We start from the raw sequence: 18,866 nt of genomic DNA on the forward strand, positions 1-18,866 counted from the left end.
CAAAAAACATTGTACGCGGAAGTACACATCAAAAAAAAAAAAAAAAAAAAAAAAAGAAGCACACGGTGATTCGAAAGTTTGTCTTTTAATATTTTGAAAGGGTCCAATATAATGCAGAAATAACGCTATTTTGTTTTTGTTTTGTGTCTTTTACAGCTTGGCTATTTTTTAAAAAAATTTTTTAGGTAATCCATCTAAACAACTTGTTTCCGCACTGTGTTACACAGTAACTCGTCCCCACTGAGCCCACAGTAACCAGCACTATATTTGCATATATACCTGGTTTAGATTTAGGAAAAAAAACATTTATGAATATCTGTACGAGATTTTTAAAAAGAAAAAAAAATGCCGTGCATGTTATTTGCATGTTTGTTGTTGGTTATCAGAACAAGACTATCCTCAGCGAACAACAGTTTACTAATTCTGATCATAATAAACCAGTCGTGCACTGAGAGGCTGGTAAAAACTTAATCTCATTCATCATCGCTACTATTAAAAAGAAAGTGAGTTTCTCTTTCTAAATTAGCGTTTTAATTGCCCCTAAACAACCCAGATCAAATGTGTAGAGCATCAATTACCGACATGTGAGGTCTTCTCTATCCAGTACCTGCAAGTAAATAAATCACACACTAGTATGATGCTGTTCAGAGATCACAGCTGTTAAACGTATGTCTGTCTTTGCATAAGTCAAATCATTTGTTTACAGAGCTGAGGGCTCAAACTCAACTTCGTTTCTTTGCTTGATCGCGACTTCACGTTTATCCCAGCCTCCTGGCGCCACACCCTGGACGAACATGGTCATGATCTGATTACAGCCCATCTGCAGAATAATCTGACATTTAACGTCAGTTTCCATGACTGTAGATTTAAAAAAAAAAAAATGTAGTTTTTCTTCGTACTTTGGACGTTAAAAATGTTAACAGGTTGGGTTCTGTAAAAAATAAAGACATAAATGAATAAATGAATGAATGAATGAATAAATAAATTATTATTATTATTTAAACAGATAATGTTTTGTATCTGAGGTTCTGGACACATTAAATACACATGGGTTTCTGTACATTTAACTGGAACAGTGGCAGATCTGTAATAAACACAAAGGTCCAAAAGAGTTTGTATCAGTTAGTTTAGGTATTATAATATATCCGAAGCTTAAAGTAATACTGATACGGTACATACAGGTTGCTGGTGGGAAAACGTTTTCCTCCTTATGTTGAGGACTTAATCACTTTCTCACTCTCCCTGCTACCGCCTTCTTCATGGTTTGTCATAAACATGACTATTTGTCACGCTGTCTGAGTGGCTGCTGAAAGCTGCTTTCAAAATAGTTTTTAAGATAATCGTTAAGATTAAACAAATCTTTATATTTAACCTTCCCAGACTTACTTTAAAGATGTTTTCACACCCCATCCACGATCACACTAACTGTCAGCACTGCAGAGAAGCAGATGGAAGGTGTTAAACAGTCTGAGACATGCTCATCGCTCAGGTTATGACTGTTGAAAATGCTGTTTCACTCATTTAATATGCATTAAAATGTACTATTTAAGGGGAGTTTTTCCTCCAAAACCTTCCCACTTTCACCATGCTCAAGGAAGGTTGTTGGATTTCTCTCTGCCACTGTACTGTCTTGACTGTATGATGAAAAGTTCCTCCAGATGCCTTGTGTTATGTTATGTTATGCTGTATAATGTTAAGATGACAAACATGACATGCAAAAGATACAATTTCAATTAAATTATCAGCGCCTTTGCTGAATGAGCTGCTATGTATAAAATGTTAAAGTAATGAAATAGAAGCCCAAAAAAAGACAAATTGAGTCGAACATAATTTGTAACATTCAGCTTTTAGGTATTAAAATGTATGCATGTCTGAATGGCCATGACATCTTCTACAGGTATAACTGTAATATACGTGTGATTTCTTCATTGTGGGATTATGGATAAGTATATCAACATTTAATGAGTTTTTATAAGACTAGGACTATTGTTTATTGTTATCATTAGTAGCAGAATGCTCCATGTCTTGTCAGCTGGAAAGGAAAGGAAAGCAGGAAATGAGCGTGTTAAGTACATGAAATTGGGTACATTTATGGCTGACATCTTTTCATTATTAACAACCTTGATAAATTAAAATAAATCGACACCGTCTGTGATTGTGTTTGTGCTTTTCAGTTTTAGAAACATGCATGAAATTATCAGCATAAGTGTCTGTAGATTACTTTTATTAGTCAAACTTCATCTGATTATTCAATCAATGCTTTCATTTTAGGAAAAACAATCTAATTAAATGTGGACAAAGTGTTTTAACAGAAATCCATATCAATTTGCTACAATATCATCAAACTTTCTGCTTTTAATATATAGGATAATAAAACACATTTTCAAAACTATTTCAAAGTGATTATTTGTGTTACAGCTGCAGAAATACTCTGATTATTGTTAATAGGAACAGTAACATATTATTAAGTAGTGAACAATGAAGGACTGATAATCAACTAGCAACATTTAAATTCAGCAGATATTATTGCCGGAATTATTTACATATCCTAGTTTAAAAAAATACCGAATATGTGTAGCAAAATCTGCAATCAGTTTCAGTGATTATGACAGAAATTTCACAGATGAATCACCCTGACTTTTTGCTCACACAGTGAATCCATTCAACAAACTCACAGTCAACAACAGTCCACTATCCAGAATAATATTTATTGCTTTTGAAGATATTAATCTTTTTCTTCTTTTTGCACTTTCCATTTTTCCTCTTTACAGTAAAACAAAGAAAGATGACAGGTAAAACCACTGCATTGTCATTTTTGGATGTGTACACACACATACACACACAAAGGAAACAGTATTTACAGCTGTTATACTCCAGGTGGATGTGACTGGAGGCCTTTCCTGTAGCAACTCAACAAACATAGAGCTTTACATTAACTTTACAATAGAGCTTTCACAACTAATCTTTATACCGCCACTGTTTGACAAACCATAGGCTATAAAGGCTATGAAACTGTACAGTATGGTTTCGTGTTCACTTGGTGCTCAAAAACTGGTCTGTAGAAAGGATGTTGGTCATTAGATTTGGGGAGAGCAAAGACAAACAGCTTTTGTAAATATTTTTTCCACTGATTAATGTCCTCAAGCAAACCAAATTGCCCTGCTGCTGGCATAGACAAAAAGCATTGATTGAAAAATAATCAAAACAGATTTTGGGGGCAGGATTTAAAAAAAGAAAATGCAAAGACCAATATTATTCACATTTGACTAATTACAGTACAGTTACACTGGGTGAATGCTAACTAGAAAAATAAGTCTACCGGCATGATTTTGAACCCAAAGGGTTTGTACACTGGGCATCTGGCAAAAATGACCAAAGGGCACAATTAACCGGGGTTCAGGAAATCAGAGACAACTCCCAGTATGAACTCTGTCCTCATCATAGAAAACATCTTCAGAGTGCAGATCTTCTGCCATTAATAATTTAAACTTTGATACACCTACGCTTATATTTTTTCCAACATGTTTAAATATTGAATTAAATCACAACAATACAGCTAAATCTTATCATAGTGAATAATAATTAAATATCATGTACACCATATTAAAATATATACAGAGAAATATTCATACAAATTCTAGATTGGTCCAGCTCCCTCTGCTCTCTTTTTCTTTCCTAACAGAAAATGTGCAGGAAATCTCTGGACAAAGGAAATACTCACAGACTGTCACAGTTAACACTGTTAAAAATGTGGATTGTTAGCATTTAAATTAACCCACAAGAAACAATATAGAGATTTTCTTTTAAAGCGCAAATTGAACTTAGGGGCAACGATTTCACTCCCAGGACTGCAGAGATGAGAGGCTTTCTTTGAAGGAGACGTTGATAGAAATGACCACAAGGTGGCAGTATTTGACTAGGTTTCAAAAGTCATGGTGATTACATTATATAGTTTAAATCTCAAGAATTACAGGACGAATCTGTAAAATTGGATCGATCTCAGCATTATTTGTTGTTCTGTTGTGTTAGTATAGGGATGTTGTTTGTTAATGTTGGTCAGGGCAGGGATTGCTGTGTTGTAATTTACCACCTCGCTGCCTTCTTTCATAGCTCAGCTGCAGACAGCAAATTGTAGAGTATTGCTGGCAACGTGTAAAACAAGTCTACAAAGCATGGAGGGAACATTTGGTGTGAGAGATCAAAACAGAAAGGACAAGATGGTGATACAGACAGCCGACACCCTAAAAACTGTACGCCCCACGTATTCAGAGATGGACAAGTCAGTCGTGTAATGGACTGCAGGCAAGTTAAAAACTTACACAGCAGAGAGGGAAACACTAGTTCCAGAAGTAAAGAACTTAAATGCCTTTTCTGGAAAAGAGTATTTATCAAGAGTGATAGAATATCTGATCATTTAAAGCAGAAAAACTGTCTTGGCAAAATGAAAGGAGAGAAGAAGAGAGTTATCAGAGCGTAGACTGGCAAGATGGTGGGTGCATCAGAAAATGTCTTAACTGTGTATCATTTTAAGGGTCTCTGTCTCCCTGTGTCTTTCATGCAGAGCCATGGAAGGGGAAAGCGACGGAGGCAGGGATGGGGGAGGAGGAGTGATGGGCATCAGGCTCTTCAGAGGATGCGGGGACACTGGTGGGGGAAGAGAGGAGATGGGTGGCAGCACGCTCCCTTTCTTTCCATCCAACACAAGCTGTGGTCGGTTCGCCAGGCTGGATTCCTTCCCGATGCCAAATTCGTGCTCGTTTTCGTTGTCTGAGCTGCAGTCGCTCAGATCTGTTATCTCCAGGTCTGAGTCTGACTCTGGGTCCTGCTTCACCCCTCCTCTCCTCTCTGTGGGACTCTGCTGGCCTGTCCCGGTCCCGGCCCCGAGGCTGACCGCTCCCAGCCCCAGACTCAGCCCCGTGCCCGGAGGATTGGCCTCCACCCTCTCCCTTTCCCCCAACGCCGCCCCGTTGCCGATCTCTGTCCGACCCAGTGACAGGCTGCCTGGGTAGGGTGGCAGGCAGATCCTGGCTGGCTGACCGCCTGCCGTGCCGTTTGTCCCACCAGTTTGCCCCGCTGCTCCCCTCTCGCCCCCACCTGCCTCCCCTGGGGGGAGTAGGGAGGAGAATGGGTGAGGCAGCTGGGAAAGGCTGCTCTGCAGAGGGTTGGGGTAAAACTGGGAGGGGTAAAGAGAGCCAGGGGGTAGTTTGGGGCAGTTATTGAGAGAGAAGGCCCCTGGGAGGTAGGGGTTGAAGCCCCAGGGGTAGTCAAAGGGTGGGTTGCGAGGGTACGGGCCCAGCAGGGACGGAGGTTTGGAGTAGCATGGGGCACCTAGGACAGAGAAAATCCAGAGATGGAGGTTAGTTCTCAGAAGGGGCAAAGGTTTCCTGACATACAACATCCAAGAATGTTCACTAATTATAGTCAGTGGTATTAGCAATTCTAATCAGGAGCCACGGGGGCTAATTCTGGCACGGTTGCTTTCAACAAAAACCTGGTGGTTCATTTATGCATGCCAGTACTGCATGGTACACCCACTTCACACTGCTGCAAACCAGATGTGGACACAAAGATTCTGCACTGCGGTTAAAAGTAATCACGCAGCGTTCACATCTTCCAAATGGCTCATTATTTCTGGGATGTGAAAAGAGAAATATATTATGGCACTCTGCCTCTGTTTTGACAGCACATCATTACACTGATGACAGTCTCACTGTTGAAAAATCGAGCTAAGAAATAACGTTTTCACGTGTCACTGTATCACTTTAGATTAAGCAGAAAATCCAACAGTGTTGCAAATTAAATATTACACTGTATTAGAATTCGGTTACTTGTAAGCATCACTTGATAACAACTAAAGGGGGTAAATTTGAGGTGATGCTGGAATTCAGTTTTAATGAACAAGCAAAAGCATTGCCTCTCAACCTACTCCACTTCCTTCCAAATGACAACCAACTCAAAGATTCTGTCTCTGCTGCACCCTCCACCTCTCCCAGTCTTTCTCACTCTCATCTTTCTCTCCCTCTTTCACTCTGTTATTTACTATGCAGGGCTAATTTGACAGTGGTGAAGTCTCTGCGTGCTGGGCCAGGAGTAGCTGGCAGACACATGAATATTGAATCAGTCAGGCAGGCCTCACTTGCTTATGAAAACACAGTAATGGGCGCCCACAGGCCACAAACTGAAGCCTGCACCCTCAATTAGGGCCTTCCTGCCTGGGAAGGGATTAGGACAGCGGGGACACATGGGAGGGAGAGGAGGGTGAGAAGGGAAGAAGGGGGGAATAGGACCTGAGGACAAACAGAGTGGGGAGGAGGGAGGAGGTGCATGTTGTGTGATGAGGATTGCATGTGTGTGTGTGTGAGCACATCTGTTTACACACTACCTATCGAGCTCTGCAGATTCGTACACATTCTGTTGCAGGTATAGAGCATGCAGAAATACAAACACAAAGCAGACGCATTAACACCAATAATGTCAATCAAGCGAGAATACACAATTCAACGCTGCATTCATTGACACTGAGCGTGCTCAAAACAGAAGAGGACAAATGTGAACGATCATGTTGAAAAGGTGGATGCTTTCTCCAGCCTTCAACTTGTTTCTTACTTCTGCTGGCATGCATAATTCACAAGCTAACCTGGCCTCTTTCACCTGAAGCGCAGCCTCACTGCAGGCTGCTATGGGACAGCCATCTCTCTTATTTCCTTTAACAATAAATGTTCATGCCTCCCCATATCCTCATTGCTCTCTCTGCTTTCCTCCTTTCCCTCTACCTTCTCCTCCTCCCTTTGTTTGAGGACTGTTTTCTGTCTGCACACTGCCTATACACAAGGTGTTCTTGTAATAGAGACAACTTTGTCCCTGAGATACTGGAAGATTTCTAATTTTGCAATGGCAATGAGAGTTTTTGACAAACTTCTCCCATTGCTTCAGCTCACCTGAACTGAGAAAAGGGAATGCATCCAGTCTCAGTTTGTCTCCTTCAGGTCCCGGTGCTGTGGTCCCTCGATCAAACAGCGATGTTCCTCTACCAGTGTCTGGCAAACGAGGAAACAGGGACTGTATGGCCTAAGTGATAGAAAGAAAAAAAAGAGTGGAAAAAATCATTTAAAAATTAATTTGTATCATGAAAAGACATTTTAAAAAGAGAACATGTATTCCTACAAATCTGCATTTATGACGCTGCTGATGCCGTGCAGGGTAAAGTCATGTGTTGACAGCGGCACCCTGCAGAGTGTGATGCAAACAGTGACACAGTCGCAGCAAGGACAGGATAAAAAGCGGCGCTATGGGACTCGGGGTAAAACGGGAGGTGGGAGGACGCAGGGGCTCAGAGACTCAAAGGCAGGAAAAGTACAGAGTCAAATGGAGACCAGCGATTAAGATCGTAGGCACAGAGGATAAATGACAAGGAGAAAGAGGGATTGTGGGCCAGTTTGTGTAAAGGGACACAGGGCGAACAGATGTGAAAGAATGACACCCATTCAGGAAGTAGGGCAGCTGTGTGTGTGTGTGTCAGTGTGTGCCTGTACTTTTTCTGTCCAGAATATGTGAAGGAGAGGGAGACACGGTAAAAAAAAAAAAAAAAAAAAAAAAGGTGGAACGGTTGAATCGTAGGATTCGACGGGACAAAGGGGGGATTTTTTTCCCTGGCATGACTGCGGATCAATAGTATCTGTCACAGTGTAGCTCCCAAGTTTGAAAGGCAAGACTGTACTCCCAAGCTGCGAGATCTGCGTTGCTTAACAAACCGCATTAATGACCCGCCATTGATCTGATCTGACGCGACCCCTTTGCTTTCTGTTTCTTTCATTTTCAATCGATGACAGATGGATACGCCATCGGAGACAGGGATGAGAAAAGGAGGGGATCACGTCTTCTTTTGTTTTAAGGGCAAGTTAAAACCATCCCCCTCCATGGTCTCCTTCAGAGCCTGTACCTCCTTATCCCATCTTAAGGATGGCACAGACAAATGATGGATGATTCTCTCTTACTGTACTTTTAAGTTACGTGTATTTTCTGGGACACTAGCCGTCTGAAATAAAATTATCTGCACACCAGCACTTACATCCAAGCCAAAAAATAGTCTCCTTCAAGATTTTGCAAAGCTACATCCATTACCGAGTGCAGCAACATTTAAATTGATTTTTTCATTATTTAAAGATGCATCTAAATATCTTAGCACCGAAATAGACCCACAAGTAAAGTTCTAATTTCAATTCTGAGCCAAATTAGGACATTTTTGTTCGTGCTTCATGTATTCTGATACAATTCATTTCTGTAAAAGTTTTACAATCTCTCAGGGCAAATAATCAGTGAATTGTACTCTATTATGACCACCATTAGAGACAGTGAATAAAAGATAGATGCAATGAATACCAGAATTTCTTTTGTAAAAAGGGAACGCACAGCAGGAGTCTGAGAATTATAACAGCAAAACCATTACCAGTGAAATAGATTTATAGCTGGATTAAATCATTGTTAATAAAAAATTAAGGAGTAGAGTGAGGAGTCTTGTTGTATCTCATCATTTTGTCTTTGTTCCAGGTTTGTCTTCTTTTTGTACCCTCTGCATTGAAATGCCAGGTTTTATAATTGCCTGCTATAGAGACACCAATGTAGATATTTTAGAATGTTTGTTCTGTATGACTGTCATTGCTCAAATTTGTGAAACTACAAAATATATGTTCATTTTCAGTATGACTGCAAAATATGTATCTGACAAAATACATCAAAATATATCTGTCTATCAATTGCATTCCCTCCCGAGCCCTTCATCCTACGCCTCGTACCTCTGGGCTGCAGTCTGGTGTGGCGGTGCTCCCATTGAAGTGGTTCTGGGCCAGAAAAAAGGGAGAGTTGGCCATGTCCAGGATGGGGTAGTTCACCAAAACCACCTTACTGAAGTTAAACTTGTAGGTGAAACGTTTCCCTTTGGTTTTGTGCAAAATACGCTTGTTGTAGTAATACCTACAAAGGAGGAGGAGAGGATATCGATGGAGGGATAGAGAGAGGTGATAAAGGATAAAGGAGGAGGAAAAGGAAAAGAGGAGGGGAAGGATTAATATAATGCTCACATCAAGGTTTCATTTTTCATCGCTATAAGAAAAGAATAAGTAAACAACTTCAGCCCTGTGAGGCAAGATCTATGCTGATTTCCCACTGTTTTTATTCATCTCTTCCTTCCTCGAATCAATTCATGTCTCACTGCCTTGATTCAATACAATATGGTTTTGTAAAATGATATTTTATTCAGCTGTTAACAGACAAAAAAATCAAAAAGCCAAAACTCCTGTGAACCCAAGTATGCAGAAAATACAGAGCAAAAATTTCCTTCCATTAGACCACGGGCAAAAAATAATATGAGTGTCAAAATACACTATCATATAAATTTAAGACATCAAAATAAATGAAAAGATACTATCACAATCCTGGAATGTATTGGTGTCTTAAAACCAAATGTATTTTTGTTAAGTAAAATCATAAATTTGTCAGATAAAGTAAAATGAATTGTCAGAATCTTAAGATGAGAGGTATGACGGAAGAACTGCCTTCGTCCTGGTATTTAGTTTGAATAATCACAAGCAGTTGGGTCTGTAAAACTGTCATGTAAATGCACATGACACCAAGAAGCTGTCACCATTTCCAACAGCAAAGCACATTTACAAAGAGGTGGGACAACAAGCGAAGTCTCCATGGTAACGACCTCCGGTGTCTCCCGCTGGGCATGTCAAACCATCGTCATGCCAGTTTCCTTTGCCACCCACAGAGGTGTCACAACGTACAATCTGCCAGGATGCCAGGTTGATCAGCATTAAAGGAAAAACATGGAGCCATCTGGTCCAGGTAAAGGAAGTGAGTGCTCAGGTGGAGCAGCGTAGTGGGGGAAAGCGAGATGCTACAAATTAAAAAACCTGTAGATGAATTACCGCGAGATTTAAGTTCAAATCTTGGACGGCATTTCTTCCTGCAATTAGATTTCTTTGTTTCAAAGTGACTACAGTGGCTGCACCAAAACCATTAGACAACCTCAGCATTAAATAGTGGTGAGCAGCATCTCATTATGCAGATGCACTATATCAACAAACACTGCAGCATGTACATATCAGCATGTATCCACAGTGGCTGAGCCCAGCGCAATGATGTGTACATGTTTTGCTTTGCGTGGCAATTGTGCCGTGGCCCTTAATTGAGCAATTAAGTGAGGCTAATTAAGAAGGCTAATTGTGGCCCCAGCCAATTCATAACAATTAGACTCTGACGACAGCCCCCATTAACAAGAGGCCAAAGGAAAGCAGAGGGAGGGGGTGGGGTAGGGGAGCAAGTCGGGCTAGTGGGTATTTGCATAAGCAAATTGTGTGTGTGGTTGTGGGTGTAAAATGCTGAAGGTATGGAGTGTGGCATTGTTTTAATCACCTTCGCCAAGTTCGGAGGTGAGCAGTTTCCCTGTTCTAAAGAAGTCTGAGCAATTTCACGCTGGGGCTTAATTTTGAAATCTCTATTGAATTTTTTATTTGGCAGTTCAACGGCGAACTTTCCATTAGGATGTCCACAGATAAGGAGAAATTGAGGATATTGATGTTCTTCAGGAAAAGTCCCTCCTCAATCTTTTCATTTTTACCAACATGGAAACGGGAGATGCTGAGTGAGGATTAAATCCAGCAAGAGTAAACAATGTATGTAAATTGAGGTACTGATAAACAATGTGATTTATCTGATACAGAGTTGCTGCCTGACATTCAGCACATCATGTACAAACACATACCTCAGTGCTCTGCTCAGCTTGTCGTAGTTCATGTGAGGTTTGCATTTCCGTATCCCCCACAGCCGGGCCACCTCATCGGGGTCCTTGATAACAAATTCCCCGTAATCTCCTTGCCACGCGATCACCCCCTGATACTCCTCCTTCTGCAGCAGCTCCAGGATGAAGTGCCACAGCTGGATCTGTCTAGAGCCGGGGCTCGACTCGGGCTTGTAGGCCCAGTCTGGGAAGGCGAACCCTGAGCAGGGGGAGAAGGAAAAACAGGAGGATGAGGCTGAGGCCTGTCGTTTGTCCTGCTGCTCGCTGGGGGGGATCGCTGTCTGAATGACTGATGAGTGATGGAGGTAAGGGATGATGTGTTTAATATCACAGCACGTGCCTTGAGCAATGTTAGTCTGAGCTAATAGCCTCTAGCCTCAACAGATTGGTCAGCAGGATGATGACAGCTCGCTTGGAGAGGTCTGATTGATGCTGCTTGGGACTGAATTTTAAAAGCCGACTGTATGCACATCATGGGCAAAGTTAAGCAACTGTTTAACTCTTCCCAAAGTAAATCTGGCACTAACTAGCTTAGTAAAAATATTAGATAGAGAACCAATTACCCACAGAGATTCAATTTGTTTGGCAATATGTGCGTATGGTTAATCTTTTTAAATAGCTGAATATTTGAGATGAATTTCAACATGCGATTCTGAAGATGTTTCTCAACTTTTAGCTCAACTGTATTTGCTTGATTTGGCTGTCTGGTTTTACCCAATTTACACATGCAGACTAGGACTAGATTAGTTAAAGGTTTTTCCTACATTTTCCAAAACAAAAAAAAACTGATGCAGATTTGGTGCAACAATGCAAAATTAGAATGACTATCTGTGATTTCGGATATGCTGATGATAGTACTGACCTGGCGTCCAGAGGGCGGGCACCGGCGGGAGCAGCAGGTCACTGACGCAGTTACAGTCCATGCCTCCACAACACCTGATACACAACGAAGAGAAGACACAGACTTTTGCAAATGGACACAGACTAATATGAGCTTACACCTGACAGAAAATTATTGGTTTAAGCCACAGTCAGCTACCCAGCAGCTTTATTGCTGTGAGTTGAAGTTGAAGACTGTAAACTTTGTTCAAAATGAAGGTATTGCATAAGGGTCTAAAGGCGCAATATGAGTTCAAAATGATACCATAAATCAATGTGAAATATAGCAAGGTTATGTTTCATATGTACTAGGTAGAAATCAGGTGTTTGATGGATGTGATCTTGTCCACCTGAGGCCGTGTCTGATGCAATGTGGTGGACATCCCTATAGTGCATTTATGAACAGGAGGAATTAAACACACTTTTGAAAACCAACTTAAAAGCTGAGCAATATTATACATTAAAAATAATGTTTTCAAACATATAATATGGCTTGGGTATTACTTGGTGGAGTTTTTAAAAGTACAAACTGCACAGTAAGTCAAAAATCTCTGTGTTCAAAGCTGTGTTAAGGGCTGCTAAGGGTTAGATTTAATGGTCTCCCAGAAGAGGATTTGTTTGTTATGTGTTTTAGGTAAATAGAAAATAAGACACATTTTCTGCTTTTTCAGTTTATATATGAGTGCAGAGATGTAGTTTGTAATATTTAGAACCTTTACGTAAACACAAGTATCAATACAAATACGTAAAGTACACCTTTACAGGTAAATATCCTGAAAACACAAGTATGCAAGTGTTAATTTTGGATAATTATCAGCATTGATTTTTATTGCTGTAGTTTATTCAGGTACAGCTCATTTTAATTACTTTTTTTATTGTTGGGTAATTGATCTAAAGCGGCCCATCATAATTTATAAACTCAATAATTGTTTTCTATTTAAAATCTGGATTTGTTTTCTGGTAAGAGCAGTGAACAGTAGTAACAAAAAATACAAAATTTACCTTTGAATTGTAAAGTTGAAATATAAAGTCGATATTATTAATAAAATATTCAAGTAAAGTACAAGTACCTCAAATCGATCTCAAGTATTGTTATGCCACCAGTGATAAACCATTTAAAACTAAAACATGCCCACATGTAATATTAGAAACAAATCAAACATGCAAAATATACAGCTGCATTAGGCAACAGCAGGAACTAACGCAAATCTAAAACAACTGAGATATGTCAGTTTTCTTTTTCAACATTTCAACTGCCTTTTACACTATTTGTTTTCATAACCACACCTGAGCATCCTGAGTGAAATCACCACCGGTGTGCACAAAAACGTAGGACAAACTGTTGATTTTCACTCCATCCCTTTCCCCCCTTTTCAGTGTACAATAACGCATGCATGTGTGAGTAAAGGAGGGCTGGGCTGCTTTATTAAATAAGAGCTTATAATGATAACGCCTCCTAAACAAATGCATATAGGCATGTGCTGACAGGAGAGGGTAAAGAGATTTCAGTGTTTCCATGATGAGCGCAGAGACGGAATCTAGTTTGGATATCACAGTTTCATCAGGGTTGTTTTACAAAGCTCAGATGGAAGAGATGCCCTGCTGCTACACTGGTATCTTTAATGCTGGCCTCTCTATCTCTCCCTTCACTCTCTGCCTCTATTTAATTATGCTCTGTGAATTTTGGATTTTCCCTCCAGCATTGAAATGGAACGTGAATTATTAAGGTGTGTTTGTATAAATTATTATTGCTAACTCCAGGCATTTCTCACTCTCTGACTGGCTCTCTCTTTCTATGTGTCTCTCTCTCGTTCACTCTCACCCTGCTTCTAGCCTTTGGATTGTGGCCCCTCTCGCTCTCTCCTCCCGCTCTTCATCCTCCTTGTTTTCAAGCCGTTCCCTCTGTCTTCAGATACAGAGTTGGCATTCATCCTATCTCACTCACAGTTTATTCCACATCATTCATGTTATGGTTCCTCTTTTTCATCCTTCTCTCTTGTGTCTCTGCCTGCATACTTTCCCGTAATGAGTCAAAGTTGTTGCTATAACTTATATCTTTACACGAAGATACTGACTTGCACAGGAGTGTAGCTCGTAACATTTGATCAGTCGGTGTAACACTAGAATATCAAATCACACATCGATCTTCACACGATTAGAAACTATTCCAAAACGCATGTCCTTCCATTTAAATGTTGACATCTAACCCATTTATCTGACTGATGGTTTCTGCAAAGATTGGTCTTTAAAGAATGAGATATTCTTTGTGTTGGAGGTAGTAATCTATAAGTTTCCTCTTCCCTGTGGGCTACAGGTCATCGATACTGCATCATCTCTTTCATTTGCCATATTCACATGTTCCGCAGCATGTATAGGCTCATCTCCTCTGAGGAAAACATATATATGTGCTTCTGTCTGTCGGGGTCTCTCCAGCTACCTCTCATACCGCCTACGCACTACCTCAAATCTATACCAATTCTTCCTTTTCCTATCCAGCAGCACATCTATATAGGTGAATCCTCCTTTCCTCTTCCCCACCTCCTTTTCTACTCACACACACCTATCCACACACACCTATCCCATCCACCGTCTTCTCCCCCTCCCTCCCTTCCGCCCCACCCATCTCCTTTTCTCTCCCTCTCTCTCCTGCTCTGTGTGTTTTGCTTCAGCGCAGTAATTTTCCGTTTGATTTCGGAGGTAATGCATTTTTTACAAATCAAAGAGGAAGCCAGGCTGCCCCCCTCCTCCTCCTCCTCCCCTCCCTCTCACCCGCCCTCCCCTCCTCCTCCTCCTCCTCCTCCTCCTCCTCCTCCTCCTCCTCCTCCTCCTCCTCCTCCTTCTCTCCCTGCCCAGTCTCTCGTTCTCGCCCCCCTCGGCCCCCCAGGCCAGAGAGGAGATAAAGGAGCCCCCATCATTTCCTTGTTAGTTTTGATTTGGGCAGCACAGGGCTTTCAAGTTCCCCCCATCACCCCCAGAAACATTATAACTAGCAGCCCAGGGAATACTGTTCCTCATACGCACACACTTGTACACACACATGCACGCACACAGACTGTCAGATACAGACACTCGCAGATTGTAATGGATTGTACATGCACAGTAAACACACAGTCTCGAGCAGATATGGCACAAATATGCAGGTATTCAAGTAGCAGTCACACACACAGCGAAAAGCAGCACACAAAATAAGACATGGAGCCCATAGATATTGACTGAATCAATATCGACACACTAACACACATCTCGCCGAGCTGAAAGAGAGAATGCACTTTGTTTACTAAAGATGCTGGTGGACTGATAGAGAGAAGAGATGTGGGAAGACAAAAACACAAATGCGTTTTATTTCGCACAGAGTGACTGCGGACAAAACACATCAAACAAAGGACCTCTCTCCCACAAAAGGTCACCCATAAGACCCAGTGTGGATGATGGATCACACAGTTACCAGCGACAATAGTAAACACATACAACAGGGGCACCAAGTTAGCGTACACAGTCACATCTTGACAAAAACACATTTACTGCTCAAAGGAAATCTTAGCTGTGCACCTCCACATGTTGTAAAGTGTAGGCCTGCACTAGGTCTCACAAAAGGATCATTACTGCTGGAAACCCTCTGGTGTGTCGATGAGTCAGAGGCTTTTCATAATTCAGTCAACTTGAAAGCACACTCTGGGTTTTTGTGACATGTTTTTTTTCTGTGTCTTTAGGACACAACAACAACACAAGGACATACACACACTTACTATGTCAAGGCTGAAGGTGAACGGCTTTGCTGTTGTTGCTGCTCAACTTGCACACATCTGAAATCACTTTCTGCACTTTATACTTTTAGTCATTTTTAAAAGCATCACAGTGTGAGATTTACACGCTCTGCAATGCCCTCAAAATTCTCACAATATAATGATATTGTGTTGATAATACGCATGCCACTATTTTGCTAAACATCCCAAATGCAATGGACTGTACTGCTCACAATGAAATAAACTACTGGATGCAGATTACGGAGGATGTGGTGAATGAGTGGGCAGGGTGTTTGTGGACACTGCCTCAGAGGAGTCTACATGTTAAAAAAAAAAACTTGCTTGCTTTCTTTGTCTTTTTGGGGTTTCTCAAGAAGTCTTTGTTATTTTGTTTTTGATAAATACAACAGAAATAAAGTTTGCTTACTTGTTTTAAGCAACCTTGAAGTCACATTAATTGAATTTTCAGGATTTGAATAAACTTGGTGGGGTTAAAAAAGAAAGTATGTAACAGGATAAGAACAAATTACAGCACCTTCTAAAAATCACATAAAATTAAAGGATTGGTTTACATTTTTTTCATCTAAAAGCTATATTCTTATGCCCACAATAGCAATGCAAGATCTCTGCAATTAGTCCTCTGGTTCCCCCCCTCCTGGTGCTATTCAAATATAAGAAATGACCTGAACAGACCAAGGTCCAGGAAAAATATGATTATGGCTGTTAAAAAATGTTGCAATGTTCATATTGCACATTTTCAAATAGACTCGATAGATGTGAATGTTAATAGTCATTATTTTCAGCTGTGAACTTGATGCAATAATATTAGTTTCTATCTATCGACTAATGACCTTGTTATGAACTCTTGATCATATTTTTCGGGTAGATACAAATCAAAACAAAAGTATTATAAAGGAATATCCCCTAATAAATAAACCAAGAATTAGACATAGATTAGTCCCGATGTATTTTCAAAAGATCAGTGTTGCCACACAGGTCATGTATTTCTATTTAGAACGCAACGTCTTCCTCCCAAACAGGACTGACCGAATCACACTGATGCAAGTTTGCAAAGAAGCTGGCAATCTATAGGACTGAGCCCATCAGCAGAGCTGGCATACTTGTGAAGCCAAGGTTAGTAGGCCATTGACGAGAGTGAAAAGAAAACAGTGTGAGGAATACACTGTAGTACCAACTATGTTTTGAAATTCTGCAGAGTGACTGGGGTAGAGGGAGGAAGGGGGGCAGCCTGACATTCAGGCAACATTATGTCTCCAGTGCTGTCTAAAGAAGGAAAGAGTGATGGGTCACGATATAAAAAGATAGAAAAATGTGAGAAGCATGAAGAGTCTGGCCTCTCCCGCTTTCTTTTTCCACTAGATGAAACGGACTCTGTACATCTGTCTCATCTTCCTTTTTTTGGTCGCCCCTGAAAAAGGCCCAACTGAACCCTCTCTCTCTCCCTTTCTCTCTGCTTGCCTCTCTCCCGCTATCTCTGTCTTTCCCTCTCTCTCTGTTCCTCTCCCTGGTTAGCTCTGACACACTGGTCAGCCTCAGGGTGGAAGAACAGAGGGACTCTGCTATGGGTTTGTTAGAGGAGATGGAAAGAAGGAGAGAAGAGAAACGAGGAGGGGAGAGACAGAAGAGAGAAGGAGGAGGAGGGGAGGAAGGGGGAAAAGAACCTGTCTATCCAAATGTTAAAGAGAAAAGTCAACGCTGAATCAAATACTAACCCTTATAAATTTCATCTTAATCACTTAATATTTGGGACTAAAGGATCATATATTATAAAAAGTGAAATATACACATTTTCTGTGCCATTCATTTTTCTTATATTCCATTTTTTCTTTACGTATTCATATACAAAATATACAACATAATAGGAAATGTATTCATGATTTTTTCATCTGCATTTTTTCAGATAAAGTAGAATCTTAATCAGAATGCTATTGTCATGACTAGACTCTGTGAACTTCACTAAACTACAAGAAACAATGACCAAAACCTCGTCCATCTTCACCCATCCTTAGCCTAAGTGTTAAGTAATTTTAGGGGACTATACCCTAAAACAATAACTCACTGAAACCTTCAGCAGTTAACTGATCTGTGCAAAATGTTGGATATACACAAGACTTAACCCCTTTAACGATATGCAATACAATTCTACCTTTTCATAGAATATTATACTGACTACAGTGTAGTATAGTGCAGTGTAGTCTATTATAGCTTATGCTCAAGATTCTGTTGCTTAGTTTCCATTACATGTCTGTTTAACATCCATGTTAGAAATAGGTGCTTTCACCTTTAACATGTTATCCCTTGGATTAGTTCCGACCCATGTAAATTTAATTACATTAGATTGACATTGCTGAAACTCTGAGACTATTTTGTAAAGAGTTTAAGAACCAAAGAGCTCAATAAACTAAGAATACACTGATCACATTGCAACTTTCATAGCAGCTAAATCTCCACGTGATCACCCCCTTGCACCTTGAACTTCATACACCAATCATACTGTCATAAGAGTGAGTGAGAAATCAGAAGAGCTGCTGCAATAGGAACAGGCAGCGGTGTGGTACTGTCAGTGTATTTAACCAAGATGTATAGTTACAGGAGTACTGAGGCTCTGAGACTCTGCCTGTTCTCCCACAGAGCACCTATTACTCCACACTACGGGTTCAAAGATAATATTGAGTCCTTCACACTGAGACGGGCTATCATCTGACAGGGCTGCCCAGCCAGAATATCATTCAGTGAAATGTAGTTTGAAAGACACAGTACAATAGTGGTATAGCGATCGTCACGGTGATGCTTTGTTTAAGTGACAAGATCATTGACAGTTAATGATGGGCTCCAAAATACAGCAGAGAATTTTGTCTATATTTGAAATAGTTGAAAGGTAAGGAGATATTTTTTTCACAACTAACTAAATCTGTCCAAAAGATAGCAGGTTCAGGCCTTTGAGAGTAAAGTAGGGGTTGCACTTTACCTCTTGTCCCAGAATCTTTGAAAAACTTTCTGGCTTTCCTAATCTGTTTGTGGCCATCACCCACAAGCACAGGTGTCTTTACTTCAAATGTCAACTTTTACAAAAAAGACACAAATTTCACCAAACAGCTGTGCATTATAGTCTAGTAGATATTGCATTTCAATTCAGTTTTATTGATGCAGTGCCAGTTCATAATATCTCGTAGCACTTCACATAGTTTGTTGGGGACTACTTTCAGTCGTGGACTAATACACATTTGTTGCCCATCTGAGTGGTGTAAGAGGAATCCAGATATGTCTGATTAGCAGTTTTGCTTTTATTGATAATAAGAAACATCTAGAATAAACCTACCACCAAGCCACTAAAATCATGCAAAGGACAGTTCCATTCATGAGGACAAGTCGGGTGAAGTTGAGACTCCAGCTCGGGTCATAAATAGACCACCATATCCTGT

General features: G+C 40.6%; 1 protein-coding gene across 2 annotated transcripts in view; it reads right to left on the bottom strand.

Annotated features, from left to right (window-relative positions):
* Window positions 1-2,689: 2,689 nt before the first annotated feature.
* The window catches only part of erfl1 (Ets2 repressor factor like 1), a 48,909-nt gene continuing 32,732 nt past the window's right edge, over window positions 2,690-18,866 (bottom strand). For both annotated transcript variants that reach the window (XM_035944216.2, XM_023261774.3), the window contains exons 3-7: window positions 11,664-11,737; window positions 10,766-11,000; window positions 8,793-8,970; window positions 6,939-7,068; window positions 2,690-5,328 (exon numbers count right to left, since the gene is read on the bottom strand). In XM_035944216.2, coding sequence (XP_035800109.1) covers window positions 4,511-5,328; window positions 6,939-7,068; window positions 8,793-8,970; window positions 10,766-11,000; window positions 11,664-11,724 — 1,422 coding nt within the window. In that variant the 5' untranslated portion in view covers window positions 11,725-11,737 and the 3' untranslated portion in view covers window positions 2,690-4,510. The remainder of the gene's footprint in view (window positions 5,329-6,938; window positions 7,069-8,792; window positions 8,971-10,765; window positions 11,001-11,663; window positions 11,738-18,866) is intronic.

Source organism: Amphiprion ocellaris, chromosome 9 (assembly GCF_022539595.1).
Source record: "Amphiprion ocellaris isolate individual 3 ecotype Okinawa chromosome 9, ASM2253959v1, whole genome shotgun sequence".
NCBI classification, from domain to species: Eukaryota; Metazoa; Chordata; class Actinopteri; family Pomacentridae; genus Amphiprion; species Amphiprion ocellaris.